At 51.4% G+C, this 26,835-nt stretch overlaps 8 protein-coding genes and 3 non-coding genes across 11 annotated transcripts; 6 read left to right on the plus strand and 5 right to left on the minus strand.

The window, feature by feature from the left end:
• Window positions 1–671: 671 nt before the first annotated feature.
• On the plus strand, window positions 672–2,248 carry SMAC4_01126 (uncharacterized protein). Its single transcript, XM_003350184.2, has 3 exons — window positions 672–975; window positions 1,039–1,233; window positions 1,308–2,248. The coding sequence occupies exons 1-3, from the start codon at window positions 772–774 to the stop codon at window positions 2,121–2,123; spliced, it is 1,215 nt and encodes a 404-aa protein (XP_003350232.1). The 5' UTR covers window positions 672–771; the 3' UTR covers window positions 2,124–2,248.
• Window positions 2,249–3,171: 923 nt separating this feature from the next.
• On the plus strand, window positions 3,172–5,568 carry SMAC4_01127 (uncharacterized protein; the record flags this gene model as incomplete). Its single annotated transcript, XM_024655172.1, has 3 exons — window positions 3,172–3,588; window positions 3,658–3,764; window positions 3,867–5,568. The coding sequence occupies 3 exons, from the start codon at window positions 3,172–3,174 to the stop codon at window positions 5,566–5,568; spliced, it is 2,226 nt and encodes a 741-aa protein (XP_024511088.1).
• Window positions 5,569–5,936: 368 nt separating this feature from the next.
• On the minus strand, window positions 5,937–6,394 carry SMAC4_01128 (uncharacterized protein; the record flags this gene model as incomplete). Its single annotated transcript, XM_003350186.1, has 2 exons — window positions 5,937–5,994; window positions 6,045–6,394. 2 exons carry the CDS (start codon window positions 6,392–6,394, stop codon window positions 5,937–5,939), a joined length of 408 nt encoding a protein of 135 aa, XP_003350234.1.
• Window positions 6,395–6,541: 147 nt separating this feature from the next.
• SMAC4_01129 (uncharacterized protein) lies at window positions 6,542–7,528 on the minus strand (the record flags this gene model as incomplete). Its single annotated transcript, XM_003350187.2, has 3 exons — window positions 6,955–7,528; window positions 6,786–6,855; window positions 6,542–6,708 (listed from the first exon to the last, which is right to left on the minus strand). The coding sequence occupies exons 1-3, from the start codon at window positions 7,465–7,467 to the stop codon at window positions 6,542–6,544; spliced, it is 750 nt and encodes a 249-aa protein (XP_003350235.1). The 5' UTR covers window positions 7,468–7,528.
• A 669-nt stretch (window positions 7,529–8,197) lies between these two features.
• SMAC4_01130 (uncharacterized protein) lies at window positions 8,198–10,570 on the plus strand (the record flags this gene model as incomplete). The annotated part of the gene is made up of 2 exons (XM_003350188.2): window positions 8,198–8,690; window positions 9,009–10,570. The coding sequence occupies 2 exons, from the start codon at window positions 8,198–8,200 to the stop codon at window positions 10,037–10,039; spliced, it is 1,524 nt and encodes a 507-aa protein (XP_003350236.1). The 3' UTR covers window positions 10,040–10,570.
• Window positions 10,571–11,168: 598 nt separating this feature from the next.
• Window positions 11,169–11,260, plus strand: SMAC4_13522. The gene is made up of 2 exons: window positions 11,169–11,204; window positions 11,225–11,260. It is a non-coding gene; the product is annotated as a tRNA-Ala (tRNA).
• Window positions 11,261–11,508: 248 nt separating this feature from the next.
• SMAC4_01131 (uncharacterized protein) lies at window positions 11,509–12,982 on the minus strand. Its single transcript, XM_003350189.2, has 2 exons — window positions 12,458–12,982; window positions 11,509–12,402 (listed from the first exon to the last, which is right to left on the minus strand). The coding sequence occupies exon 2, from the start codon at window positions 12,347–12,349 to the stop codon at window positions 11,588–11,590; it is 762 nt and encodes a 253-aa protein (XP_003350237.2). The 5' UTR covers window positions 12,350–12,402; window positions 12,458–12,982; the 3' UTR covers window positions 11,509–11,587.
• A 1,291-nt stretch (window positions 12,983–14,273) lies between these two features.
• Window positions 14,274–14,362, minus strand: SMAC4_13523. Its single transcript is given in 2 exon segments — window positions 14,274–14,309; window positions 14,326–14,362. It is a non-coding gene; the product is annotated as a tRNA-Phe (tRNA).
• A 527-nt stretch (window positions 14,363–14,889) lies between these two features.
• Window positions 14,890–14,981, plus strand: SMAC4_13524. Its single transcript is given in 2 exon segments — window positions 14,890–14,926; window positions 14,946–14,981. It is a non-coding gene; the product is annotated as a tRNA-Arg (tRNA).
• Window positions 14,982–17,676: 2,695 nt separating this feature from the next.
• Window positions 17,677–19,377, minus strand: SMAC4_01133 (uncharacterized protein). The gene is made up of 2 exons (XM_003350191.2): window positions 18,490–19,377; window positions 17,677–18,425 (listed from the first exon to the last, which is right to left on the minus strand). Exons 1-2 carry the CDS (start codon window positions 19,078–19,080, stop codon window positions 17,784–17,786), a joined length of 1,233 nt encoding a protein of 410 aa, XP_003350239.1. The 5' UTR covers window positions 19,081–19,377; the 3' UTR covers window positions 17,677–17,783.
• Window positions 19,378–20,180: 803 nt separating this feature from the next.
• On the plus strand, window positions 20,181–26,553 carry SMAC4_01134 (uncharacterized protein). Its single transcript, XM_066089542.1, has 6 exons — window positions 20,181–20,554; window positions 20,637–20,857; window positions 20,933–22,639; window positions 22,707–23,739; window positions 23,802–24,659; window positions 24,731–26,553. Exons 2-6 carry the CDS (start codon window positions 20,662–20,664, stop codon window positions 26,331–26,333), a joined length of 5,397 nt encoding a protein of 1,798 aa, XP_065946588.1. The 5' UTR covers window positions 20,181–20,554; window positions 20,637–20,661; the 3' UTR covers window positions 26,334–26,553.
• Window positions 26,554–26,835: the final 282 nt, after the last annotated feature.

Genomic DNA, 26,835 nt, shown 5'->3' on the forward strand with positions numbered 1-26,835 from the left:
CCTCAAAAGCGTCGAGTGAGGGAGTCATCAAGGTGCTCACGAGTCATGAAGCCTCGATAGCCCCTATTCAAAGTAAACAATCAAAGTCAACAACTACGGTGGGGACCAGAGTACTCAGCCTGTAAAAGTTGATCGTGCTTGTCGTCTTCTCTACCACAGTTCCGCGAACGCCCATGAATGAATGCCGTAGTTGACCTTGAGTTATGATTCATCAGTGAATCATCTGAGCTGAGCAGAGTGGTAAGTTGCACAATGTCATGGCATTACATTTGAATCGAAGGAGAACCATTGTTAATGTGAAGAGCTCATGAAGTTCCATTCAAAGCCTCGACTCAACTGCTCTTCGGTCTTGTGGATTTGTCACTGTTGATGCAGGCCTGTGGGGAGCCACGCGTGCAGTGACCAATGCGCAACCACGGGTTCATCACTAGCGCCTCGCCAGGGGCAGATCCGCCCTGACCGCCCCAGGCAGCAGGGGTTTTAGTGGTGCCTCCCCGCGCGGAGTGCTTATCGGGCCTTATCAGCCAGCCAAAGCAGCTTCCGAAACAAGACGCCAACGGCAGGCACAGGAGGCGTGACACATCAGATCCCCAGGGCCTTGGAACAGGCACCTTGTTGGTCCCCCAGGTCCCATCGGTGAGGTCTCCAGCTCTTTCCCATTCTGTTTCCGGCGCATCCTCTTCATTGCCATTTCCTCCGTCCTCTTTCATCCATCGATCGAGTCTCTCAACACCATCTCAAACACCATAGCGATATCCACCAACAGTCACCATGAAGATCTCAAACGCATCGCTTCTTGCGCTGCTGCTCCCCGCGGCAAGCGCCCGCTTCGTTGAGAAGGCGGAACCGAATCACGTCATGCTCTTCCCCGATGGCATTCCCGAGGAGCCCAAGTCGACCGAGAAGTATCACATTGAGCTCTCGCCCGGAAACACAAAATGGGTTACAGAGGACGAGAAGTGGGAACTCAGACGGGTATGTTAACTTTGTCGCGGATGGGGATAATCGGACGAAATGCTAATAGATGTTCGCCTACAGAATGGCCAGAAATTCTTCGACATCACCGACCATGCCGAGCTCGGTACTTTCAACAAGCGCCCTCACAAGAAGAGCGTCTTCCCAGAGAAGCCGACCCACAAGAAGGACCTTGAGCCATTGCTCAAGAACCTGTCCAAGACCGAGATGGAGGATCACTTGACAACCTTCACCTCTTTCCACACGCGGTATTACAAGGTATGTGCGCGTCGCATGGTTTCACGGCAGTTCCCAGCTCGCAATATGGTTAACTAACCTCGGTATGTCAATAGTCCGAGAGCGGACGTCAATCGAGCGAATGGCTTCTCAAGCAAGTTCGTGACACCATCAAGGAGGCTGGCGCGGACGACATCGTTACTGCCCGCCACTTCGAGCACGCTTGGGGCCAAAACAGCATCATTGCTACCATTCCCGGCAAGACCAATGCCACCGTTGTTATCGGCGCGCACCAGGACTCGATCAACCTTTGGCTCCCTTCCATTCTCGCTGCCCCTGGCGCTGATGACGATGGCAGCGGTACCGTCACCATCCTGGAGGCTTTCCGTGTTCTCCTCCAGTCCGAGGATATTCTCAAGGGTAACCACGAAAACACCATCGAGTTCCACTGGTACAGCGCTGAGGAGGGTGGCCTTCTTGGCAGCCAAGCTGTCTTCACTACCTACGAAAAGGCCCACAGGGACGTAAAGGCCATGCTCCAGCAGGACATGACTGGCTTCGTTACCCGCACCCTCCAGGCCGGCGAGGTGGAGAGTGTCGGTGTCATCGTTGACTATGTCGACCCCAACCTGACTGATTTCATCAAGAAGGTTATCGTCGAGTACTGCGATATCCCTTACGTCGAGACCAAGTGCGGATATGCCTGCTCTGACCACGCTTCTGCTTCCAAGGCTGGTTACCCTTCCGCCTTCGTCATCGAGTCTGCCTTTGAGTACTCCGACAATCACATTCATACTACCGACGACCTCATCAAGTATCTCTCGTTCGATCACATGCTCCAACACGCGCGCATGACCCTGGCCTTTGCCTATGAGCTGGCCTTTGCCGACTTTGCCAAGTTGGAGAAGGGTGCTAAGCATAGTGATCTTTAAAGGGGTATTGCAGTAGGCATTAGGTCAACATTTTATCGCGCCGCCCTATTGGGGATTACAGCGTATTTTTTTTATTTTTTTTTGGGATATTTATGATTCTTGGGTTATGAATGGTTATGAATAATGGCAGATAAGATAGGATGAACATGATTGACAATTGTCTGGTGCAGGCGTCAAGCCACTCCGCGGTGTCCGCAGATTGTTCTAAAGCTTGGCTTTCCACCCCCGACACAACCTCGTTCACTACCAAATTGCATCGCATCAAGAGAGTTGCGTGTATTCGTCTTCAGCACAGTAATATTAGCAAATACATTGAGGACGCTTCTTCTGAGTTGGCTCTTTGCTATAATGCTTTGCATTGCTCACTTCCCCGCGACTAGGGCCGACTTCCGATCGAAACCGCCCACCCGACCGCTGACGTCATCAACAAGTGTTGGCAAAGACTTTTAGACTTTAAGACGGGTAATCGTCCCTGACAGCAAAACCTTAACTGGGAGGAATTGGAGATGGGCATCCCAATCTTCTTGAGCTTTTCATTAGCTTTTCTGAGATATGTGTTCTGGACAAATTCTGGAAGCAAGTTTATCCAAATGCCCCTTCCTATGTAATACGGATGTACTTTACCAAGATTCTTGGCGCTCGAGCCAACAAGGTTCTCAGGCCTCTCGGCTGCCGTCACTTCACATCTCGATCTGGGCCCGGGCATCATCCAAATGCTGGTATTAGACATGCAGAAGAAGGCACAGTTGGCACTTGCAGCGTCCGTGTCATAAGTAGAAAAGCTCTGAGCGTTAACTTTGTAACTGAGTCAATTCATTCATCATGAGTTCATGACAGCTGCCCATAGCTGAATAACCACTTTCATCACCTACCTATACCCTTGCTACTCCCGGAAATCAACCTAGAATCTCCAGTTGAGGACGTCGCTCCTACAATCATCGTCCTCATTTTTGCTTTGACCATCACAATAACTACATTACATCCATTTCAACATCCACAAAAAGTTACAGATCTTCACGGGTGATTGACACCTCCCTGACCCACCGTGATGACCAAATCCAAATTCCCAGATCACATCTCGGACCGCGTCTTCGACCTCTGCAACTCCTTTGAAACAGTCTCTTCTCTCCTCGCCAAAGATCCCAGTCTTTCTCCCCACGATGCCTGGAACAAACTTTTCGGCCGGCATGCCTTGAAGAAGAGACATCTAGGGGGGAACTCATCGGAGGAGGAGGAGGAGGAGGAGGAGGAAAACGAGGAAGAGTACAGGTACAGTATCAGCGGTAGTGAGGAAAAGGAGCACTTGAACAATCCCGGTGGTCATCAGGGTTCAACCGCCTCCGCTTACTACTACAATTCACCACCTACACCACCTCACTCGCCTACTTCGGCCCATGAACATCTCGATCGGGCAGCGAAGTGTGGGAAGTGGGGAGGGAAGAGGCCGAGTGGTTTGTTTTTGCAGGTACTGTGGTTACTGCGATTTTGATGAGGTTGATATATGGGAGATCGACGCTGACGATTTTCGTGACAGATATATCATGATGCTCTTTGCACACTTGACGATGATCCCCTTAGGGGTATGGTCAGTCCGCCGCTGTTGGGTACATGCGGTACCGTTCCGTTGACGATAATTTCCGTGTAAGTAAAGCCTTGAATCAACCCATCATCCCTAAATTTACAACACCTCTTCCAAGGGCCGTTCGTTTGTGTCCACTAACCATCTTCCATCGCACCGCACAGCATTCCTGACATAGCCCGCCACATGGCCAACCTGATCTACCGCGCCGAACATGAAATCTTCCTAGCGACAAACTACTGGCAATCTAGCGTGGCCTCAACTTACCTGACCATCGCCATCAGGGACCTCAATAAGCGTCTTGCCGCCGAATTCGAAGCATCCTTCTCCTCGAGCTCTCCACCACGAAGAAAGAAAATAGTGCTCAAAATCCTCTATGACCGGGGCACCCCCAAACAGTTCCTCTCCCGACACCAGATCGTTGCCCCAGATACCTATACCAACGCCTCCACCATCGGCCTTCCGCATCCGGACGAGATCCCCTTCATCGACATGCAGGTAATGAATTTCCACACGCCCATCATGGGCACGTTCCATGCCAAATACATGGTTGTGGACCGACGTGTGGCAATACTACAAAGCAATAATATCCAGGACAATGATAATCTAGAGATGGCTACGCATTTGGAGGGACCCGTGGTGGATTCGCTTTGGGATATGGCGATGATCAGTTGGCACAAACACTTGGAGCCTACGATGCCGTGTTTGAATTCGCCGGCTACGGATTCATGTAATCAAGTGAGTGGGGAGAGGACGGAAATGATGGGTGTGCTTGGTCTTTCAACACAAGCGGGAGTAAGCAGAAACAGTCTGGCTGTAACCGAGGAACCACCTACCACAGGGACGACTACGCAACCGACGGTTACTCCTAACGTTCCACAGCATACGATTGAAGAGCCTCACTACGATACCTCCCTCCCCGCGGAAGTCACCCGTATCCAAGCCTCGATGGCACCGAAATTCGATCCGGATAATAATGTTATCGAAACGCACCTCCAAGCTGTCACACGTCTCCTCAACCACACTCGAAATCCAAACTTCACCGCCGACCCGCTTGCACCTGATCCAGTCAACAATTCAGACAACAAAATGACCCCTTACCGATTTCTTCCTCGCCACCAAACCTCCTTTCAAGAAAAAGGACAACAAAATCCCGAGCTCGTTCCCATGGCCCTAGTCAACCGCGCCCCCTACGGACCGCCCAACCACTCCTCCGTTTCGAACCCGCAGAATGCCGCCTGGCTCTCGGCCCTCCGCAACGCCACCCACTCCGTCTTCATCCAGACCCCGACGCTGAACGCTGCTCCCTTGCTACCCGCCATTATCCATGCCTGCAACCGCGGCGTCCAAGTCATTTGTTACGTATGTCTGGGGTACAACGATGCGGGCGAACTGCTTCCCCACCAGAACGGCCACAACGAAATGATTGCGCACCGGCTGTACTCATCCTTGTCTCCCGAGACCAAAAATAATCTGCATTACTACTGGTACGTGGGAAAAGACCAGACCAAACCATTGGTGCAGTCTAAGGGTTTGAGGAGCTGTCATATCAAGTTGATGGTTGTGGATGGGCGCGTGGGGATCATGGGGAATGGCAACCAGGACACGCAGAGCTGGTTTCATAGCCAGGAAATCAATGTGATGATTGATAGCGAGGAGGTTTGCGGGACGTGGATGGAGGGGGTTAGAAGGAACCAGAACACGGCGATCTATGGGGCGTTGGATAAGGAGAAAGGAATGTGGCTAGATGCGGAGGGGAAAGAGGCGGATGGGGTCATTGGTGTTGACCCCGGTGGGAGGATGAAGAGGTGGGCCAAGGGGGCGGTGGGCGCGGTGAAGAGGGTTCAGGGGACTGGAGGGTTTTAAGAGTTGTGGTTGAGGATGAATTGGGTGTGTTGCGAGTGAGGAGTGACTTATCTTCCTTACCGTCACGAATCCGTGATTAAAGTCTGGCATTTGGATAAAGCAAAGATATCTATGGTGTTGATGACTATAAGAGCCATGGGCTAAACTGGGAAAAGAGACAGCTATCTGCTTGGATACCTGCCCTGTCCTATACAAGACTTTGACTTCAAAGAGTTGAGACCACGCCAAAGGAGAACCAAATTTGAAAGAAAATCACCCAAGAGAGGAATCAGAACCCAGGGAGAGAAAGGAGAAGACACACAGAATAACCGACAATCTTCAACAGAATCATACTCCTGTCTGAAGGTCCCAATATCGCACCGGATCTGTCAGATGAAAGCTTCGCTCGTGATGACCTGTTTGCCCTTAGCAACCACTTCTTTGTATCTGCTTTCTTGTCAGAAGTGGTTTCGTATAACACAACCTGTTCTTTGTACACAGTAGCCTCAAGGGTGAGGCCATCAAAACCCTCAACCACGTCGCCAATAGCGTCATATCCGGAAGTACCGGAATCACCAAGGCAAAGACCAGTAGTACCCTCCGCAATGAGATGTTCAACAGTCAGATAGCCAGTTACTTCGCCTGTTAACTCGTTTGGTTGGTTGGCTCCAGCCGTGGTAGACTCTGGCACCCCCATAGCTCGGTTCATGGCAGCCATCGATATCTGCGCATAATGAAGCACAAGCTTTGCTTCCTCCAGTTGGCTGCATCTGTTGATGATGGTGCGGAATGTGGCGTACCAATACTTCCACCGATCCATGTGCATTCCTGGCTCACCTCCGTACATGACACCGGTTGGCGGGCTCCAGTCCCAGAGGTAGGCCGAGTTCTTCCCGTGCTTACTGCTGGTGGGGTTGTCCCACTCGAGCGCTTGCTGCCACAAGAGATGTGCAGCAAATTTCAGCCACTCCGCAGCCGATGCCATGAAACATTCCTATTGTTCGATGGTGACGGGGTGAAAATCTTCGAGAGCGGCGCGCAACACCCACGTGGCGGCGGGAATGATGCTGTGGGGGGCGGTAGCAGCAGTTCGAGCTTGGAACCAAGAGAAGTTGGTCCAGTGCCACATGACATCCTGATCTCTTTCGTCACGCGGGTAGGCTGTTGACGGTTCAGACATTAGTCAGATTCTGCTCATGGAGAGGGACTGCCAGGGAGTTGAGGGGAGGGGAACCAACGTAGGACAAACTTGAAGAGAGAGTCCAAGAAGTAGGGCAAGGGGTCCCACCATATGCGATGAGAAGAGGGCTAAATAACGGGAAGAAGTGTCAGCCATCAATCGATGATACGTGTGTGCGGAAAGGACGGAAGAGGAGGAAGAGACGCGAAGGGAGGTGCAGCACAGACATTTGTTCCCCGGCCATCGTTCTCACGGCTCGTCCACTCCTTCTTTGTAACCTCCGCATCTGTCTCGTAGAGGTCTGCCAGCTTCTTGATGAGGTTCTGAAGTCTCTCCTGGGCAGGATGCCAATGGGGTACATTCTTTGCGACGTCAAAGATGCACCAAAACTCTCTCATCACGCTGGCGGCTGGGTGTCTCAACTCCATGCTGTTGGAGGATAGTGGACGCGCCAGCGTGTCAGACGGTCCGTTACCTTCTGGGACAGTCTTGAGTGGCATCAGACTATAAACTGCGTCAGCAGTCGCCTCAGATGACAGTATGCGAGGATGATTGAGGTGTTCGATTAGATGTTCCATGATGAGCTCTTGGTCATCTGTGAGATCCACACCGCAGATCCAGAGATTTGGGAGGCAGGGATACTCTCCTTCCATCTCGGGGAAACTCGTCGGGTCCGACTCCATGGTCGACGCGCCCGAGAAGGCGGTCGTGCCGCTTGATGAGTGCCTATTTCTTTCCATCGCGCCGGTAGGAAAGAACGAGTATGAGACGAAATAAGTCAGCAGATGGAAGTGGATGCAGAGGGGAGGTGGGAATGCCGTGAACAAACGAAAGTACGTGGATGGCTCCAAGAATGTTTTCACTTCAGGACGAGAAGAAGAGCTACTCGAGGACTCAGACAGACAAAAAGTTAATGGAAAAGAAAAGAACAAATGAAGCGACTTTGCCAGGGGAACATGGGTATTCTTGCGATCAATCGGTCAAAAAGTGTGCTCGGATATACCCGAGAGGTGTCTATCAAGGTATCCAGCATATAGCACATGGCTCCTTCCTTTCCTATCTCCTTCCAGTTTGTCAGGACCCACCAACCAATTACTGAATCACCCGCCCCCTAGACACAACAGAGGGGCGTTCAGGAAGGAGCTCACAATTGGGCATCTTGAAGAAGAAAGGTACGCGGCCTATGGCGGTAGGTACGTGTACAAATCGGGCAGTCAAGGCACAAGCTATCAAACCAGGGAATTCATCCATCGTCACTTCATCCTTTCCCCTTCTTCTGTTGTCCAATCTTTCCGACTCAGCTTTGCCACATTTGGGTCTCTGCTCAAAATCATTTCAGACATTCCACTTGCACATTCTTTCATCTAGGCAAAGGCTTGCTACAGACAATAATCCAACTTTTCGGTTCCAATATCTACCTATCCTTAGGTCTCACACGGTACCCGCTGAAGTGTCGGGCGTGTCTCAAGCATGCTTCCCACACCACCCGAGTCACCATCCGAGTCACCATCCGAGTCACCTCCCTCTGTTCCTGTCGAGAGCTCTGTTCCTGTCGAGAGCCAAAACGACGATAGCAGACGCAAATGCAAACCACTGCCGCCATCACAGCCAAACAATAAGTCTAGGGATGTGGATGGCGCCTCCAGCGCTTCGAATACACATGTCAGCAGAAAGCGTGTCAAAACGGCTGTTCGATCTTCTTTCCTTGGAGAGAACAAAATGGAAGACGAATCAGCGCACCCCGCTGACGGATACGCCGCTGACGAGGAAAGTACCTCTGAATATATCTCTGACGATTCCTGGAGCAGCACTCCCAACTACCCTTCAAGTGCGACATGGCTCAATCCATATGTTGAATCGGAGTTCGTCATTGAAATCAGAAATCTTTTAATACCCGAGGATCCATCACCCCCCAAAGTCACCGATTTGTGCGTCATGTGCGACAAACCAGCTTACTACATGTGTATGCATTGCGGCGACAAGTCAGGGATTGGGTGGTGCTCTAGCTCCCACGTTATGGAGTTTGAGAATATACATTCGACCCAGTCACCTCTTTGCCGTCAATTCGAACACAGCCAACGCCCACGTCCTAGTTTTCGCCGCGTTGTTTACTTTCCAGTGAGGAACCGAACCAATCCAGCCTGCTGTTAGGGTCTGCTCCAAGAAATTGATGAGGTTTCATCATATCTTTCTCTCACGAATCTGGATATTTTCGAATATTGGAAGTCCCAAGGAGGTCTGCACACGTTTCGCCAAGAGCTCAAAATTACCACCCCAAAAGATGTCCCCGTGACCACGATGAGCAACTTCGTGTTGGTGGCATCCTATAGCCAGGACGGTATGTTCTTTCCACAGGATGTCAATCAATCCTTGGCTGTCCTCACCAAAGGTCTCACCTCCTTGCTTCCCGGGGTGGTGGTCATTGCGGCACTGTCATGGTCTCCTGAACGAACACCGTCCCTCAACCTCGAAGATGTTACCGGCCGTGACATTGTGTTTGCACTGGACAAATTGAAGTTCGAGGATGTCGGATTGTACAGCCCCGATCCCAGTCGCAACAACCTACCTTCGGTACCCGGTATCAAGATCACCGACTTTAACAACCCATTCTTCAATCTTGCGTATGGGGCTGATCATAAAATAGAGAGCATGCAACCGGTTCAGGTGTTGAGAAGGGAATTGCGCTATGAAGGGCATGAGAAGATGTTCGGCTGTACCATTCCCTTTCTTCTTGGTCTGCCATGGATTACACGTGCCGACAACGACCGGCGGTGGATTATTGAGAAGAGGAAAATCGAAAAGCCAATCAACCTCCGCTACCTGAATTTCCAATTCGATGCGGCAGATCAGCAGCGCTTGGAAAATATTCGATTGTTGAAGCAAGAGGATTATCAGGCAGCATCCTGTCACTACGGAACCTTCGTTCTTGTAAATTTGCTGGGAGTCAAAATTTACCCTTACCACATCTCGGCCTTATGCGATTATCTCGACTACTGCTTCAAATTCACCATTACTCCTAACAAGGAAGGGTTTCTTAACTCTTGGCCACAGTGGTGTCAGGCGCATGATGGAGATGGTCATGCTTTTATCTCACCTTACGACATTGAGGAACTACCAGAGGAAACAGCTTTCCCCGACGGCGGCGTTGAGAATTTGTGGGGCGGCTTTGGTGAAGGCCTGATCAAAGACATCGAAATCGTTTCTGCTACCTTGATGGAGGATCTTTGGCCGGTGAAGTTTGGAGGCCCATGGGTAGCTGAAGATTCGCCAGATGGGTCCAATCCAGACTCCGACGGCGGCGGCGCTTCCTAGACGGAATACGAAGATATACCAGTGCGCGTCAAGTCATCAACTTCTTCTGATTTGGACGGCGAAACTCCTGCGACTTCACCTGCAGATGAGTCGCCGCAGACCAAATCATATGCATCTCCTGTTTCGAGACGGCCGAGTTCTACTCTGAGCGAGATCTCTAATTAATTCCTCCGAGTTACCTTGATACGGAGTGGACTTTTGATCATAGTTTTTGGTTTGTTTTGCTTTTTGGCGGTTTGGTTTGGCTGAGCAGTGTACAAAATACAGTATGAGAACAGCGTTGTTCATATAGGGTTCTAGGATGCTGTTGAAAGTTATTATGGCGCGGTTCGGCGAGCAATGCATTACCCGGGCAGAAGATGTGAGATAATAATGCACAGAGGATGTGATTTACCGGGGAAACGAGAAAACCAAAGCGTCACGCTGATGGCTTGAAGGCCTCTACGGTATCGTCCATGCCATCGTTGCACAGTCTACCACCGTGCTAGGAGTGAAAGGTTTAGAAAAAGAACAATGACAGATACATTGCCCCATGATTATACCCTTTTGCGCATCAAAGTGTCTTTCTTATACTTTTGGACCATCAACTTATAGGTAATTCCGGGAAGTAAAACCACCACATACACTCCGTGCAATGTGTTTTGAAGCCATCGTGATCCTCGTTAAAGGCTTGTAACGGGCCATTCTTACCCAAAGCTAGCCATGGCATTGAGCTGTCCATGTTCGGTTTACCTTCACAATAACTTCGGTAGCCCAAGCATGGAAGTACCGTGACACGGAAAGGCGGGTCAATAGTGGTACCCCGTAAGGTCATGATAATGTCTGTGTAAATGAGGTTTGTAAACCCCGAGATATTAGGGAGAACCCAGGCGGGATGGACGGGATGGGCGTGTACGTTGAAGGGGCGACTAATAGCAGAAGGTATACAGTAGATTGACTGGCGGGGGTGACCATCTGTAGATCTATACTCCTACTTGGGCATCGCCTATATGCGAAAACTCCTGGAACGGTTATGATCAGTGGCGTGTCTTGTCTTCTTTCCTTCGTCTGGAAAAGGAAGTTGTGCTGCACCCCAGAGGTCTTATGGGTACATAAGGGCTGATTTTGCACCGACTTAATAACAATACAAGGGCTATTGGTCTAGGGGTATGATTTTCGCTTCGCAATGTTTCGTACAGATGCAACTGTGAAAGGTCATCGGTTCAAATCCGGTATAGTCCATTGTTTTTTTTTCGCCTTTTATCCTTTCTGGCCATTTTTTTGGCTCGCGGATATCTTCTTTTTAATACTGCGAGCAAAACTGAACATCTTGAGATTTTTCTTTTTATGTGAAAACAATGATGTATTAAGGTTGCCAGGGTTGCGTACGGACTCGGGATGTTGCATGTCGGTCTGCAGTGCATGCTGCGGCGGGGTAGGTACGGTACCGGTATTTATTGTCACAGCATTGAACATATGGTAATTTTCTCCAAACCATCCAGTTAGTATTACGATTACTACGCTACTCATCATCTTCCAGCTTCTTCCCACGTCCCGAGCTATGATGAATCAAGCTGCATACGCTCTCAAGGCGGGCTCCTCCTTCAACTTGGAGGGATAGGCAATCAACCTCACTCCTGCAAGAACAATGGCCCCCGCTGTCTGCGCTCCGTCCGCTCCGTCCAACCCCGGCGCGAGGACATTCTTACAAATATCACGAATATCAGACGCAATCCTCCCCAAGCTCGCTGGCCCTCCATTCTTCAACGCGTCGAGCGTCAGCGCCGCAACAAGCGGATGCGACAACAGGCTCGCATGGCCGTAAAACCCACCGCCCGGCGACAGTCCACAGACTGTCTGCACCTCGACATTCGTCACGCCCTTCCTACGCGCGTTGCCAATCCTCGCTGACGCCGTCAGACCAATCTGCGGCTGCACAATTTCGTCAAAGAGACTCGACCAGAACGAGGTAGTAGGGACATACGCGTCGCCACCACCGGCCGCCCGCAGCGTGCTGATCAAGTTGGAGTTATACTCCTGCTGCAGCACCGACGGCGCGCAGGGTAATCCCTCCTCAATACCATTTGTGAGGTTTCCTGCGTTCAAGCAGAGCCCGTTGGCCAAAGCGGTACCGTGGAAATCCGGGCTGACGGAAATCAGCTGGCGCACTTTGGGGCTTGTGCTCGGCCAGTACGTGAACACCCACTGCGTGGCCAGGTTTCCCTGTGACCAGCCGATGACGTTCAGCTCGCGGCCGTCGCCGATCAAAGCCTTGACGTAGCTGATGGCGTAGGCGATGTACTCGGCGTTGGATTGCACGTCGTTCAGCATAGCGCCGGGCACGTTGAGCCAGACGGTGTCGGCGGCGCCGGATTCGGTAATGACTTTCAGCAGGTTGGGGCCGAAGGCTTCGTGCCCGTAGGAGCCGGTGCCGGGGACGAAGAGGACTACTTGGCGGTTGCTGGACGCGGTGAAGCCTGGTGGTAGGTAGATGGCGGCGCGAAGGCCCGCCTCGGAGATGGTGTAAAGGGGATCCACATCCGAGAAACGGGGGTAGTGAACCCCGGGCACGTCGGGGTTGTTCAGGTTGCTGAAGCTGTCGCGGGGATCGGTTGGGCCGACCAGAACATCGGTTATGCTATTGGGGTCATCGATGTAGTTGATGTCGATGCCTTGGCCAGGCAAGATGTTCTGGTGTGCCTGGAGGACGACCTTGTCCCAGAAAGTGCCGGTGGTGCTTGAGCCAGCCGTGCTGTCCCAGATGCTGTCCAGTCGGCTTTGGAGGTCAGATTCGCTATCCGGAGCGTTGCGGAATGTGCTGGTCTTGTTTGTGTAAGAGAGCTGTCTGACTGCCCGGGCCCTGTTGTGGCGCTCCGGTCCGGAGGTGGTGGGAAGACCGAAAGCGACTTGAGCGAACAAAGTGACGGTGCTGAAGAGCACCGCAGTTTTAGAGGTGAGGATCATCTTAGCAAGGCTCGACGACCCTGGGGGTCCCGTAATCTGCGGAGTGAGAATGACTTGTCGAACTCAAGTCCAGCAACCAGGCTTGAGGAGACCACCGGGTCGTATATATACCCATGGCCCCTGGGTCCCTAGGTCTATGGATCTCCAGACATCCTAGTGACCTGAGCTCCATACTAGCTTGCTGACTGTGAAGCTAAACCGTCGATGGCATCGATCGCTCCTCATTTTCCTAGTCCCTTGGTCGATCTCTTGGTATTCAGAATCCCACAACCACGGTTTTGCACTTCGCACTCTCCCTACACGGAAAGGGGTGGGTTTTCGGAATCGGTAACGAGGCCCACCGACAAACACCACAGCTCACATCTCCGTGAATCCTTTCCTGTTTTACGAGCCCCTCTTCTTGGACTTTTCTACATTAGTGTCATACGCCGGAACTTTACTATACGTATCCGGCAGGTGTGTCGGTGGGTTGGGGCTCTTTTCACATGGCCGCAACATGCCGAGTTGAAGTGACGTTGATCATGGCCGAAAACCCGGGGAAGGTTGCAGTCACCAAGCCATGCCACTCAATTTATCGAAAATATTGAAGCCTGCGCAACAACTTCTCGTCCTAATTCGGCAATTTTTGCGCGAGGTTGTGGGAGAAGTTTCTTTTTTTCTGTGATCGACGTTACTGGAGTCTCACGTAAGGTTGACATTTTCCAGATTCCTGCAAATCACCATCTTGGTTCTAGGAGATCTACGCTTATCTCTTCCAGGAACATGATCATCATTCGTCCCACCTGTCACCAAGGATGAAGTATGAAAAAGGAAAGTCCAGACAGAAGCCAGGAACGGATTGAATGGGCCACGCAGTCAGCCAAGATCACAAACAACGCCATACTCTCACCAGCTGAAGGTCTCCGAAGTCTGCTTAGAAATGAATTACACGAAGTCTTCATCAGTATGATGATGCAACCCTTCTCACTTCGTTTCCTCCTATTCTGGCATCTTCAACTTCAATAGTCTCGACGCACTCGACGTCATTAACAATATCCGAGGAGAGGAGAAATCACATGCAAAAATATCACAAACTTCTTCGGAAACTTTTCGCCAGCGCGATCTATAAGGAATGGCAACAAACAGCCAAGATGAAAAGAACAAAAAAACCCGCGAGCAAAAAGAACGTAGCGAAACAAATCAGAACAAGACGAACAGGAAGAAGGAGCATACCATACATATAGATAAAATAGGACAGACAGAACAAACAAAACACAAAAAAAAGAGAGAAGTAGAAAAATGCAAAAAGAGATGCGGTTTGTGTGGATCGAACACACGACCTTCAGATTTGTGAGTGAAGTGGACTTCAGTCTGACGCTCTCCCAACTGAGCTAAACCCGCTTAATTAGTTTTCTTAGCCTTATGTTACACTTAAGACACAGCCAGACTGGCACAGTGCCAGCTCCACCACGTTGCTAGCACGCAGAGATTTCATGCTGAGTGTTTCGAGTTATTTGTTGCGAAGGCACCCCAGGATCTCTTCACATGATAGCAATATCGTACTGCCTTTTATGGTCAATCAATAAATCTCCTTCGATAGATGGAAACAATATTTGGGCGCCAGAAGGTGGGAGGGAGCATTGTAGATTGATGTACGATGTCAGAGTCAGGTGTTTGTCCTTGGGAAACAACAGTCAGACACACTGACAGTTTTCCCTTTTCATCAAGTCCTTGGAAAATTCCAAACAAAATCATGTTCAAGAGAAGATTCTCAGATTGAGGATTTGCTGGAGAGGATACGGAGAGGGAGGTTTTATGGTCTTTTCACCTGTTGCGCAAAAACCCGTCGTTGTTCCCAAAATCATGTCAAAGCGCGAAAGAACCTTCCAATATAACCTCAGAAAATAAGCGACCAAAACAACAATCTTGCCCGGCTGGCGCAATCGGTAGCGCGCAAGACTTCTATTCTCATTCGAGATCAGCAATCTTGAGGCTGTGGGTTCGAGTCCCACGTTGGGCTTTTTGCTGTTGTTGTGGTGGGTTTATTGATCCATCCATCGCCTGGGGTCCCTTGGTGTTTTCAAGAGCCCTTCTTTTTGCTCGCTGTTCGTCCGGGATCATGATCCGTGGCTCGACAATCGATGGTTCCATGGGGCAGCAATACCGATGCCCCAACACCAAGGTTCTTGAATGTTGTCAGTGAGACAAACGTGCAGCTGTAGGAAGCGTGGGCCATGAACTCAACGTCCACCGTGTCCTTGAGCTGGAACTATCAATGGAGACTTCAGTACAGGTTTTGTAAAAAAAATTTAAAAAAAATATAAAGTTCAACAACGCAAGATGACATGCATATAAGTTCGCATAAAACGGCTCCCCAACTCTAGACGCCCACCGTATCATAGACTACCACACTTCCTTACTCAAGAGGTTCCCGTCCATGTTGCTCTCCCATAGACGCCTGGTATTGCTCGTCCGTCTCGAGTTCGAGTGCCAAAGGTTTCGTGATGGGCGTGATCGATAAGCCATTCTCTTCCAAGGCCTTCAGACGGGCTGCGGTAGCCGGCTTTGAGCGGTTGATGCTGTAAATCTTGATACGATGACAAGAGGAAGTAACGTGCAAATCCCAGTTCCTGCATTTTTGACGCTTGGTTAGTTTCTTTCAGACAAAGTAGGGGAAGGATAACAACTCACCAGGCAGATCTGACGTATGTGGGCTGCGTGTTCAACGCGCTATCCCACGTCCTCACGCAAAACTCCAGCCAACCCTCAGGATCAAGGGGCAACTCGATCTCCCACAGTCGCCAAGCATAGTAATACTTAGTCGACATATTCTCCGTCGGCACTTCATACCAGATGGCCCCTCCATCGGGACTAACCTCCACCCGAATCGGCCAGTGTCCACCACCCGAGTACGCCCAGCCCTTCAGCTTGACCTTTCCGTCGTGTGTGATGACATCCATGTCCTTGGGTGAGATAATCGCCGAAGACACAGGCATGTCCTGGATCGAGAAGCCGTTGCTGTACAAGGCGTTCTGCTTGCCGATCTGGGGCGTATAGTAGAGGTACTCCTTTCTCTGGACGGGCGCCTCGCTCGGGTCCTTGATACCGCGGATCTTGTACAGCCACTTGCAGCTTCTGGCGCCAATGTAGCCGAAGACGACCGCGCGGAGGGGGAAACCGTGGAGCTTGGGCAGCGGCTCGCCGTTCATCTCCCAGGCCAGTAACACTTCGTTGATCTTGACCTTGCGCCAGGGAACGGACACGACGTAGTTGTAGACCTTGCCCTTCTTGAAGTAGGTATCGGCACCGAAAAGCTCGATATGCATGGCGTCATCCTTCAACCCACCGCAATACTTGATCACTTTTTTGAGAGAGACACCGGTCCAGCGGGCGGCACCGATGGCGCCTTCGGCCCAGGGAGCGTTGATGAGCTCGTCGCCATCACCGGGATATTGGTGGATTTGTTCAAGGCGGCGAGTGCCGGAGCATTGGAGACTGACAACGTTGGTCTGGCGAGGGAATTTCGATTCGTCCTGCAGGTCCTTAAGGGTGAGGCGCTGGGGGTTCTTGACGAGGCCTTCGATTTCGAGGTAGTACTTCTCAGGATCGATTTCGGGAACACCGCCATGGTTGCGGACGAAGAAGTCTTCGTTGCGGGTGATCTCAGTGGAAACAAGGCGGTCCTGGATGTAGCGAAGCTCTTGGTTAGATAAGGCATTTTTCTCTCGACACGGATGATGGACGCCAGCAGACTTACTCCGGGGGGTTCTCCGTTGTAGGGAAACTGGAGAACATGCGTCATGTCCGCGGCCTTTTCCTTGAGCACGTACTGCCAGCTGATGTCGACGAGATGGCCGAGCCCTGTAGCATAGTGGTATTGTTTGAACCGCTCTCCAGTCAAGATCGGGTTGGTCTTCGGCAGTGGGACGAACTGAAACTCTGGAGGGTCGGGAAAGTCATATTGTTTCAGTACCTCCTCCACCTGCTTCTTCTTCTCGGGGTGCTTTTCCCATTCAATGTATCCCTTCCAACCTTCCCTCTCCTCCTCGAAATAGGGTATCTCGCCCTTTGGGCGAAATGGGATTGCGTTTGGTTCTGCGGGCGCCATGATGGAAAGTGAGCCGTGACTTGGGTGCTGTTGGTCGGATCTCTGATGGCTAACGGAGAAGACAGAGAAGGGACACAGCCCGCTGTCGGGAGGGGAGATGGTCAAATATGATACCCCTCTTTGCCTATACCCCCACGACCATTAATAGTGACGCCGTTGATCGAGTCGTGTGCATTGTGTTTGGGATTTTAGTGGACATCCGATGGCCAGATCTGGATGTCTCTGGTCAGAATCGCTTGCCAGATGTCGCGATCCGCGGGGTGGGAGCGATCGTCTTGTCGGAACTCGAGCCGAGAAGAGACTAGTCGACCAAAAAAAGCTTGTTTATTGTCAAAGTTGATGTTGTGCATCGTGAGACCGTTGTGTTGAGCAACAAGGTAACGACTGCATCGTATCCAGTTGCATGCATGTTCAAAGTTGGTGGCACTGGTGGGGGATTTGCCCCGTATCCAATCGGAGAACACGGTGGTGATATCATGATGTCGTCGACGAGGTACGGCCCACACCCACAGGAGCTAGCAGTAAACAACAAACAACAGCCGAGAACCTTGAAAAGACAGACAATTAGCCAAGGGGCAGTCTTCAAAACAGAGGGTCCTGTTGACTGTTCTGGAGAGAGGCTTCCGATCGGTCAATGCCGTCGCTCGCCACGTGGGTGAACAGGAACGTGAAATGATCAGGATTTATCTACCCAAGAAGTCCTCTACCATGTACCTATAAATGGGCCCATCCGTTGTGGACAATGACCTGCATCTCATTGATGAGGCAAAAGGGTCCGGGTTCCTCACGACCTTCCTCTTTCTCTGCCCACTTGCGAATGCGCCAGCGAACTTGCAACTCCTTGAAAAGCGGAGTCTGGAACCATCTGGCGGCCCTGTTCTTCCACAAACCGGAAAAGACTTGCGACAGAGAAAGCCAGCCTCCTGGTGGATGTACCGCGTCGTACGCCTTTCTGGAATATCCCACCCGAACATTGGGGTTAAGGAAGACACCCCTGGTACGCGATGCCGGATTGTCCGCATGGATGAGGCAGCACTCGGAGCCCTCCAAGTGGTATGCAGCCAGTGTGTCGTCGATCCCTCGGAATTTGAGGCCCTTGACTCCCGTAAACACGGACGGGTGCATTGCTACAATCCCGTTCCAACAGCTGGATACTGGCACAGGAGCACCACGTAGCATCGCCTTTCTCGAGTTGGCGGACCGGAAGTACGGCCAGGTCTGGGTGGCGTATTCATGGCCGCCCGAATCTCGCAGGGCAAAGGTGTCGTAGAAGTGAGGCGGCTTGCTGAAGTCGAGCGAGCATGCTGCAGCGTATTGGCCGTCGTTTGTGTTTAACAGAGCCACGATATCAGGGACCTGGAAGAAGACTAATGTTAGCGAGGAGTTACGAAGACAGGCATAAGTGACCACCAAATCTCACCGAGAACACCACGTCGCCCAGGAACAACACGTAGTCGAACGTTGTTCCGTTCTCTGCCATGTCCAGCAATGGTTGAAGAGAAAGATTCCGCATGCCAGCCAGGTAAGGTATTCTTCTTAACCTCTTCTCACCACTAGGGCTGGTGATCCATCCATGTTCGGCTGGCGGTGCGCCTATCGCGTCTTTGTGAGTTTCCTTGTCGAGTATGATCTGCCTCTGAACTCCAAGTCCGCCCAACTCGCGGTCCAGCTCCCGGAGAGCGCCCTTGGAGTCATCCCAGCTACCGCTCTCGTAGACACTAACAAAGACATTGTCTGCTCCCAGAGCCTTGGTCAGGTCGACAACCCCCCTGTTCCAGTCGGAGCGCAAGATGGCAGCATTGTTCCAGTGCAAGCTGGCAATGTAAACGCGGGTAGGCTTAAGAAGCGTCGTAGCTTGGGCCTGTATGTCTCTCTCGGCATGGGCGACTCGGTAGTATATGAGTTGAGCCTCGACAATGGCCCAGATAATGAAGGCGGCGATCAACTTCCGGATGGTGGACCGCGACACGAGCTGGCGTTGGAACCGCGATCGAGGCAAGGTCACCGGCATGGTGCCGTTCGTTTCATTCGAGCGCGGACACTGAGAGGGTTGGAATTGAAGTCGGCGGACGGTGGCCGAGAGCCATTGCAGAATCTACAGAGTTCGAAGCCGTGGGAAATTGGGCGGTTTGAGAAGACAGGTCGGCGGTTGCAGTCGGTTGGTGCTTCCACTTCTTCTGCCGAGAGTACTTGACGGCCAAGCTTCCATCCTTCGCGCCTGTCCGTTATTTCGCGGCACCATCAGCGCTGGGTGTCAGGGGCAGCAGAGTGCGTTTGGACCGATCTGTCCCGCGTGGTTGCCTGCCTCGGACAATGTGGGGGTGGAGACACGGCCCTGGTATCCTTTAACACTTACACCGACGTCAACCTCATGTATTCGACACCCATCATCCAAATGATTGTGAAATTTTTGTAGAGAAAGTGCAAACAGAGACCGAAAGGTCAGACCAAAGTTCATAGATGCCCCAACTCATGGCAGGGCCTGGGTGCCTCGAGCGACGACCGGCAACACGATGGGATTCATGTTTGGCGTTATTTCCCCCGCATTCTTGGCAGCATGAAGCTGTCATTTCGGCCCGTTGTCAGCTGGTGACACTTAACGCGAGCAGAACTGGCCTTGTACGCCTTCAATTCCAACGTCAGTTCCTCAAGGAAGTCTCACCATGTGCTGCCCATCATGGAGTCCAAAGACCATCTCCACCGCGCAGGAGATAACCTCACGGAACTGAGGCCGACTGTTTGACATTACTTGCCAAACGGGCAGCTGCCAGAATGGAAAATTCAGACTCTGACTGCTACATGCAGCTGGCCAGCGAGGGACCCTCTCGTCTTGATCTAAGCCAATGGCATACAGCTCCCCCCAACTTCCCCATATTATCTTTGTTGCTCCAGTTAAAGTTACTTGAAGTACGAAGTTGATCTTGAACATCCATGTACGGGCTCCGCTATGCGGTTGTCGTTGTCAGCCAAGGCAGGGTCTTCACGTTCAAATGGAAAGTTCAGTTAGCATCTCTAAACATGAAGAGAGTACTACTCTGTTTGGCGTCTGGATGGGTGCATAGGGTAAGTTTGTTGGCGATTGCCTGCCAACCTAACGGAAATGGGATATTTCTGCGAGGATTGCTTGAGGCATGCGAGACCGGCCAACGAAGCAGTGTGGCAGTCTCGTTGTGCACTTTTGTTATCGCCGTCATACTGCTCCATATATATGGGGCTGATTGGTGTTACCCATGGAGGTGAATGCTTGGTAAGTCGTAGGGGTAGGAAGTAGCTGGTTGGTATTAGGACGGGAGGCGCACCTTCCGTGTGGTCTTTCCAAAACATCCAGGCAGAAATTGATGCCCACCGCTTTCCATTACTTCAGCTTTTCCCCAGTTCACCATTTTTTCGTAGCTCGTCTGACAAGATACTCGCCTTTCTGCCTTCAGTTCGTATACCCAACTTGACCATTCCAGATCTCGTCGTACAGACAACTTTCTCACAAAGTAAGCTCCGTTACCCCCTCCTTCTGTACCACCACCCAAGGTACTGTTGTTCCCAACCATCAACTAATCTGATATTCCACAGCACGAAACCCGCGAATCTAGTCAATATGGCTGCTCCCGATAACCCCATCGAGCCGCCTGGCAGAAACCCAGACGCTGGCGATCAGTTGAAGAGCTGGCTCCGATTGTTGGCCCCTACAAAGGTTGACCTCGTCGGCGACTTCGCCGGCAAAGAGCTCTTTGCCATTCATGGAGAGGCCCTGCTTGCACATTGTCTCCATTCCATGAAAGTCGACTTTGACTGTGTGTTTGACCCCCTCCGTGCCCTCATCTCTTGAGGTTTATTTAATGCTAACCATGTGTGTGCTAACTATACAGATGGCTTCCAGATTCTCCATGCCGTTCACGCTGTTGAGGCTCTCCTCTTGAGGCTGCGTGATCGAGGATGTAACTTCCACGTCCTCTGGTTCGATCGAGAATATCAACTATCCATCCCCACGGAAACTTCAGTCGAGACGGCCTATAAATACCAGCTCACTCGAAAAGTCGTCATCCAGCACTTCGCTCACGCACAGACGGGCAACCAACCCGTTTTCAGCTTTGTTTTCCCTAGTTTGGACAGCGATTCTTTCACGCAATATCTCGAAGAACATCATCCTGCCCTAGTCCTGGGATCCGATGGTACAACACCGTGGTGGACGGCTGGCCCAGAACTTCTGACGCCCCTCCATACGCTGTACCGTATCAATTCGGCAGGATATCATGTCGCCTGCGTCGAGCATCTGGAGTTCAAGGCCTCAAAGGTTTTCCTACCGATTGCCTCTCCTAGAGGAGCGCAGCGATCGCTCAATGGCGATGCCCTTTCTCCGTCTCCCGACGCTTCCCCCGCTGAGGACAACATTGGAGATCGTCTTGCAGTCCTGATCAAGGAGCACAATCTGACTGCCCGAGAAATCATATCTCTGTATTCATTGGCTCATGTGCTTGGACAGTCCAATGATAATGAGGCCAACGATGTTGGAAAACAGGTTACGGCGCTACTCCTCCAAGTAGTTGTTCTGAGACAATGCAGTATTACAGGCCGGAGCTTTGAACCACAAGGCTCGGGGCTGGAGTCGGGCAGCGCCGCCAACTCTTTCGTTTGTTCCTTGTCTGAGCCAGCGCAGCGCATTCTTGGCTCCTGGAGTTCAGGACCGTTCGCAGACTCAGCATGGGACGCGTTCGATCTCTTTGACGGGCGGCTCTACCTGGCATTGCTCCATTCTCTGGACAACATACACTTGCCCGGCGCTCTTCAAGAAGAGCTTCAACAACTCGGTGGGCTACTCGAGCATCTTTGTGGGTACAACGTCACTGCCCAGTTGCCAGCAAATTTGACAGATGCCAATGGAGGAGAGGCTGGCCTGAAGAACGCCGACCGCCAACCTGAACAGTCCACACCGTCGTTCCCCGTATTGCCTTTCAGCCATCCGGTACTGGACGAGTTTCTCACTTCAGTGCACCTACGCACGGAAGCTGGCACCGCCCCACCAGTTAAGAACAAAGTTCACAAGGAACTGACACACTGGCACAACAGAAAGCCAATTGACCCTAAGCAGCCGCCCAAGGCTCTTGACTTTAAGGCAAGACGGCGAAACCAACGCTTCATGGCCGACATCATTGCCTACTCTGCTAGTCTTACCGGTGTATCTGGGAAAATTATCGAGCCGGAAACCGTTGTTGTCCGCACTGCGGTCGAGCAAAGCAAGCCCGCTAGTAAGCAACCAGTGCACAAGGGCAAGAAGCTGCCTGTCAATCCCAAGAAACCCGTGCAAAAGAGTGGCAAGCAAAAGGCTCTTGAAGAGGCAGAACTACGCAGGGCGGCCAAGTTCCAGGACAAGTCGCCAGCAATCATTACCTTCTGGAAAGAAAGGTGCCAGGAGTTCTCAAAAGAGCCATCTCTGGTTAAGCGATATTTGCGGGTCCAGAAATATCTCTTGGGCTTAAGTCCAGTACATTTGTCTGTGATCGGGTCGGAAGTCTCGCTGTATCTCTGCAACGTTCTTCGCCAAACTCAAGCTCGTTATAATCCGGCCACAATAACTCGTAAGTGACACTGCTGTTTGTACACTTCAGTATTTTTCTTGCAAGACGCTAACCTTTATCCGCATAGACTCCTCTGTTCTGGCGATGCTCTGGTCCCAAATCCAGGAGACCGCCAGGTTGACCATGACTGAAGAAGTCCACACTCTTGTGACCAGAGTTCTGCAGTCTTTCAAGCTGCCCGTCGACAAGCTCTCGGAGCCCCTTCCAAAGAGAAAGATGCCATTCGAGTTCCTGGATGTAGAGAAGAACACGGATCTACTGCCTCCCGGAAAGTCTTCCCTTGAATTCCAGCTCGAATCTTGCGGACCATACTTCGATCGAAGCTTCGACTCCGCGCCGGATCCTCGTGTGTCTTTTGAGCCCGATGCGTGGCAGAGAAAGGTACTTGATGCTATCGATGAGGACAAGAGTCTACTCGTGGTTGCCCCAACGTCGGCTGGTAAGACGTTCATCTCTTTCTATGCCATGAAAAAGATCCTCGAAGCCAACAATGACGATGTACTTGTGTACATTGCTCCCACAAAAGCTCTCGTCAATCAGATTGCGGCCGAGATCCAAGCCCGGTTCTCGAAGCGATATGATCAAGATGCCAAGTCTGTCTGGGCTATTCATACCAGGGACTACCGCATCAATAATGTGAAAGGATGCCAGATCCTTGTAACGGTCCCCGACATTTTGCAGATTCTCCTGCTGTCTCCTTCCAATGCGGCTGGCCCGACGTCTTTTGCCAGGAGAATCAAGAGGATCATTTTCGATGAGGTTCACTGCATTGGCCAGTCCGAAGAGGGACTTGTCTGGGAGCAGCTTCTGCTTCTTGCACCATGCCCCATCATTGCTCTGTCGGCTACCGTAGGAAACCCTCTCGAATTCAGAGACTGGCTTCGCAATGCTCAAAAGGCGAAGGGGCATGAGTTGGAGATGGTGGTACACACATCCAGGTACTCCGATCTCCGCAAGTTCATTCACGACCCGGCTCCGGGCACATATGAGTTCACAGGCTTTGAGCCCGTTGAACGCCTTCCATTCCCAGGACTTGACTCTGATTGCGAGAGTCCGTTGCCTTTCTTGTTCTTACATCCAGTCGCAGGCATCATTGACAGGTAAGATTGCGCAACCATGTCTTCGCATGTAGCAGGATCGATAGCTAACTCTTAAATCATAGGAGCCGGGACACTCTGAACGATGCCAGTCTTGAACCGCGAGACTGTATCGAGCTTTGGAGACATATGACCAAGTATCAGAATGGCAAGTATCAAGTTCCAAAGTCACTGGATCCTGAGAAGGTGTTGCCGTCACTCGTCAAGAAATCCGATATCACCAAGTGGGAATCAGCTCTCAAAGATGTCTTGGCTAGCTGGATGCTTGACCCCAATTCTCCGTTCGAGGAACTTCGAAGCAATTTCCGTGGTGAAAGGTTTGCTCGGTTGTCGTCCACGTACGGCCAACTCGAGTCTGGCGACACGTCGCCTACTCAATCTGGAGCTGTTGTATCCAGACGTTCCGTTTTCTCTCTTGTCACCGATCTCAGGTCACATGGAGCATTGCCTGCCATTCTCTTCAACTACGATCGGGTGGGCTGTGAGACCATTCTTCAAGAACTCAACAACATTCTTGAGGCTGCGGAAGCAGCATATAAGCAAAGCAACCCAGAGTGGCTGAAGAAGCTGGAGGCTTATGAAGAATGGAAGAAATACCGTGAGGCTGCCAAGCTGAAGGAGGCAAAGCTCAAGGACACCAAGAAGTCCCGGTCGAGGAATGATGACGACGATGGCGCAACGAAAGGAGACCGAGCCCGCGACGAGGCCAATCGGGAACTGAGTGCTTGGGATAGCTTCGACCCAGCAGCCCCTCTTCCGCAATTCGGGTTTGCAGACAACACTAAGCTCACACAGCAAGAGCTTAACGCGCGATTGGAACCCCTCACGTGGAAAGCAGACATCGTCCGTCCCTGGATCTTGGCTGCACTCTATCGCGGAATTGGCGTGCACCATGCCGGTATGAACCGTCAATACAGACAAATGTAAGTCTTCCCACTCCTAACAAACACCAATCCGTGGCGTTTCATGGTTACTGACTTATCCATGCTTCTAGTGTCGAGGTGCTTTTCCGTAAAGGCTTTTTGACGGTAATTGTCGCAACCGGAACACTTGCAATGGGTCTCAACATGCCTTGTAAGACTGTTGTCTTCACCGGAGATTCAGTTTACCTGAGCGCACTGAACTACCGCCAGGCCTCTGGTCGTGCTGGCCGACGTGGCTTTGACATCCTTGGAAACGTTATCTTCCACGACATTCATCCGCACCGGGTCCTCGAGATCATGTCTGCCAAGCTTCCTGATCTTCGCGGACAGTTTCCTACATCGGTCTCCCTCATCCTGCGGCTTTTCACACTCCTAGACGGAACAGACAACTCCGAGTTTGCGGTCAACGCTGTAAACTCCCTCTTGATGCAAAGCAGACTTTACTTGGGTGGGCCTGATGCGAAGATGTCGATTGCTCATCACCTTAGATTCTCCATCGACTATCTCCGACGCCAACACCTATTGTCCGAACATGGTGTCCCGCTCAACTTCGCTGGCCTTGTGGGACATTTGTACTACACTGAGAATGCAGTCTTTGCATTCCATTCCCTTCTTAATGACGGGTACTTCCACGACCTGTGTTCTAGCAACCGAAGCCAGCAGGAAATTATCCTCGAACTCGTGCTTGTCTTGAGCCACTTGTTCTGTCGCCAAGCTTGCGTCCAGTACAAAGACGAAGAGTTCCTCAAGCGTTTGCATCGCTCTCCATCGGTTGGAATTCTCCCAGATCTCCCCCAGAAAGCGAGTGAGCTTCTAGAGCGCCACAACCAGCAGACCTTGTCCGTTTTCCAGAACTATGTCAGATCTTACGCCGATCAGCATCTGGCTGGCACACCCGATAACTGCCTTCCGTTGACCGATTACAAGGTGGGTACTGTCCAGGATCAGCCGATGTTGGACCTTTCAGCCATACTTCCTGCGTCGGACTCACCTCGGACACCTACCGTTGTTCGATCGCCATTCTCTGCACTCTCTGGCCTTACAGACGAGTTTGGCAGCATTCACGAGCTGTGTGAGACTGTCCGCTCGGGCGTTTTCCTCGAAGAGTCCGCAGTCCCATACATTCCGATCGCACCCAAGGAAACGAATGGTGTACCCTTGAACGCCTACATCTACGACTTTTTCAAGCATGGAGATATGGAGGCACTCAAGGAGTTTAACATGATCAAGGGGGGTGATGTCTGGTACTTCTTGAAAGACTTTTCACTCATTCTTTCCAGCATTTTGACGAGCTTCGCCAACTTTTTGGATCTCCCAACGGAGGATGGTGAGTTTGCCTTCGAGGAGGAGGACGAGATGGCAGAGGATGATGCGCCTCACCTTAGCGGGGATGAGGAAGATGGCACGAAGAATGATATCGTCAGCGCTCCCGCTCCGCCGCAGAAGGAACAGCAAAAGACCAAGCCGAAGAAGAAGGTGGTTGCTGATTCATGGGATGATGAGGAGAGTGATGAAGACACAGAGGAAGATACGGAAACGGCCCATAACGGTTCGTCTGGTCCTCAGGGGCCCAGCTGGGCTGACGATGATGGTAAGTCATTGACGGTGATCTTCAAGACCTTCTTGGCACTTCGCACAGAGTTTGAGGAGAAGTTCCGCAAGACTTTCGCTTAAAGACAGACTGGTGGTTGCTTAGTCCAAGAGAACAATGACAACAAGAGTTCGGAATTACATAACTTCAATGTACATCTGTACTTAGAATTGTTGGGTGTTATTCTTCTCGGTGGAGTCCTTGTGATGGAATCAGATATGGCTTTGTATTATTGCTACAGTTGTCTATTCTTTAGACATTTTAGAGATAACCCTGATAGAGGAATATCACTTTATAGACGTACCCTGCCAGTCTTTGTCCGTGATCGTTTCTTGTTCGCGCCATTGAGTTCTGATAAACTGCACGTAGCGAAATCGCATTCGGATTTTGAATCGTGTAAGCAAGTCGATCATTACCGCAACTCCTGTCTCTTCCCTTTCCGGCCATCTTGACTTCCGTGCTTGCAGTGACGGCACCTGTGGACGGCAGAGATATCCCTCTGCCCCAATCGTCTCGCGGCAGCATATCGTCATAAATGAAACGTGGGCGGTTGGTGGAATACGAAAACGGGCCACAAAGGTTCAA

Source organism: Sordaria macrospora, chromosome 3 (assembly GCF_033870435.1).
Source record: "Sordaria macrospora chromosome 3, complete sequence".
In the NCBI taxonomy this organism is placed as follows: Eukaryota; Fungi; Ascomycota; class Sordariomycetes; order Sordariales; family Sordariaceae; genus Sordaria; species Sordaria macrospora.

Excerpts from the sequence above, each read along its gene's own strand:
- SMAC4_01133 (XM_003350191.2), bottom strand. The coding sequence starts at position 19,080 with ATGCCGGTGACCTTGCCTCGATCGCGGTTCCAACGCCAGCTCGTGTCG. Across the intron at positions 18,426-18,489 it reads TGGGCGACGTGGTGTTCTCG|GTCCCTGATATCGTGGCTCT; the intron begins GTGAGATTTGGT and ends GTCTTCTTCCAG.
- SMAC4_01134 (XM_066089542.1), top strand. The coding sequence starts at position 20,662 with ATGGCTGCTCCCGATAACCCCATCGAGCCGCCTGGCAGAAACCCAGAC. Across the intron at positions 23,740-23,801 it reads GTCGCAGGCATCATTGACAG|GAGCCGGGACACTCTGAACG; the intron begins GTAAGATTGCGC and ends CTTAAATCATAG. Across the intron at positions 24,660-24,730 it reads AACCGTCAATACAGACAAAT|TGTCGAGGTGCTTTTCCGTA; the intron begins GTAAGTCTTCCC and ends CCATGCTTCTAG.
- SMAC4_01126 (XM_003350184.2), top strand. The coding sequence starts at position 772 with ATGAAGATCTCAAACGCATCGCTTCTTGCGCTGCTGCTCCCCGCGGCA. Across the intron at positions 976-1,038 it reads AGAAGTGGGAACTCAGACGG|AATGGCCAGAAATTCTTCGA; the intron begins GTATGTTAACTT and ends GTTCGCCTACAG. Across the intron at positions 1,234-1,307 it reads TCCACACGCGGTATTACAAG|TCCGAGAGCGGACGTCAATC; the intron begins GTATGTGCGCGT and ends GTATGTCAATAG.
- SMAC4_01131 (XM_003350189.2), bottom strand. The coding sequence starts at position 12,349 with ATGCTGAACGACGTGCAATCCAACGCCGAGTACATCGCCTACGCCATC.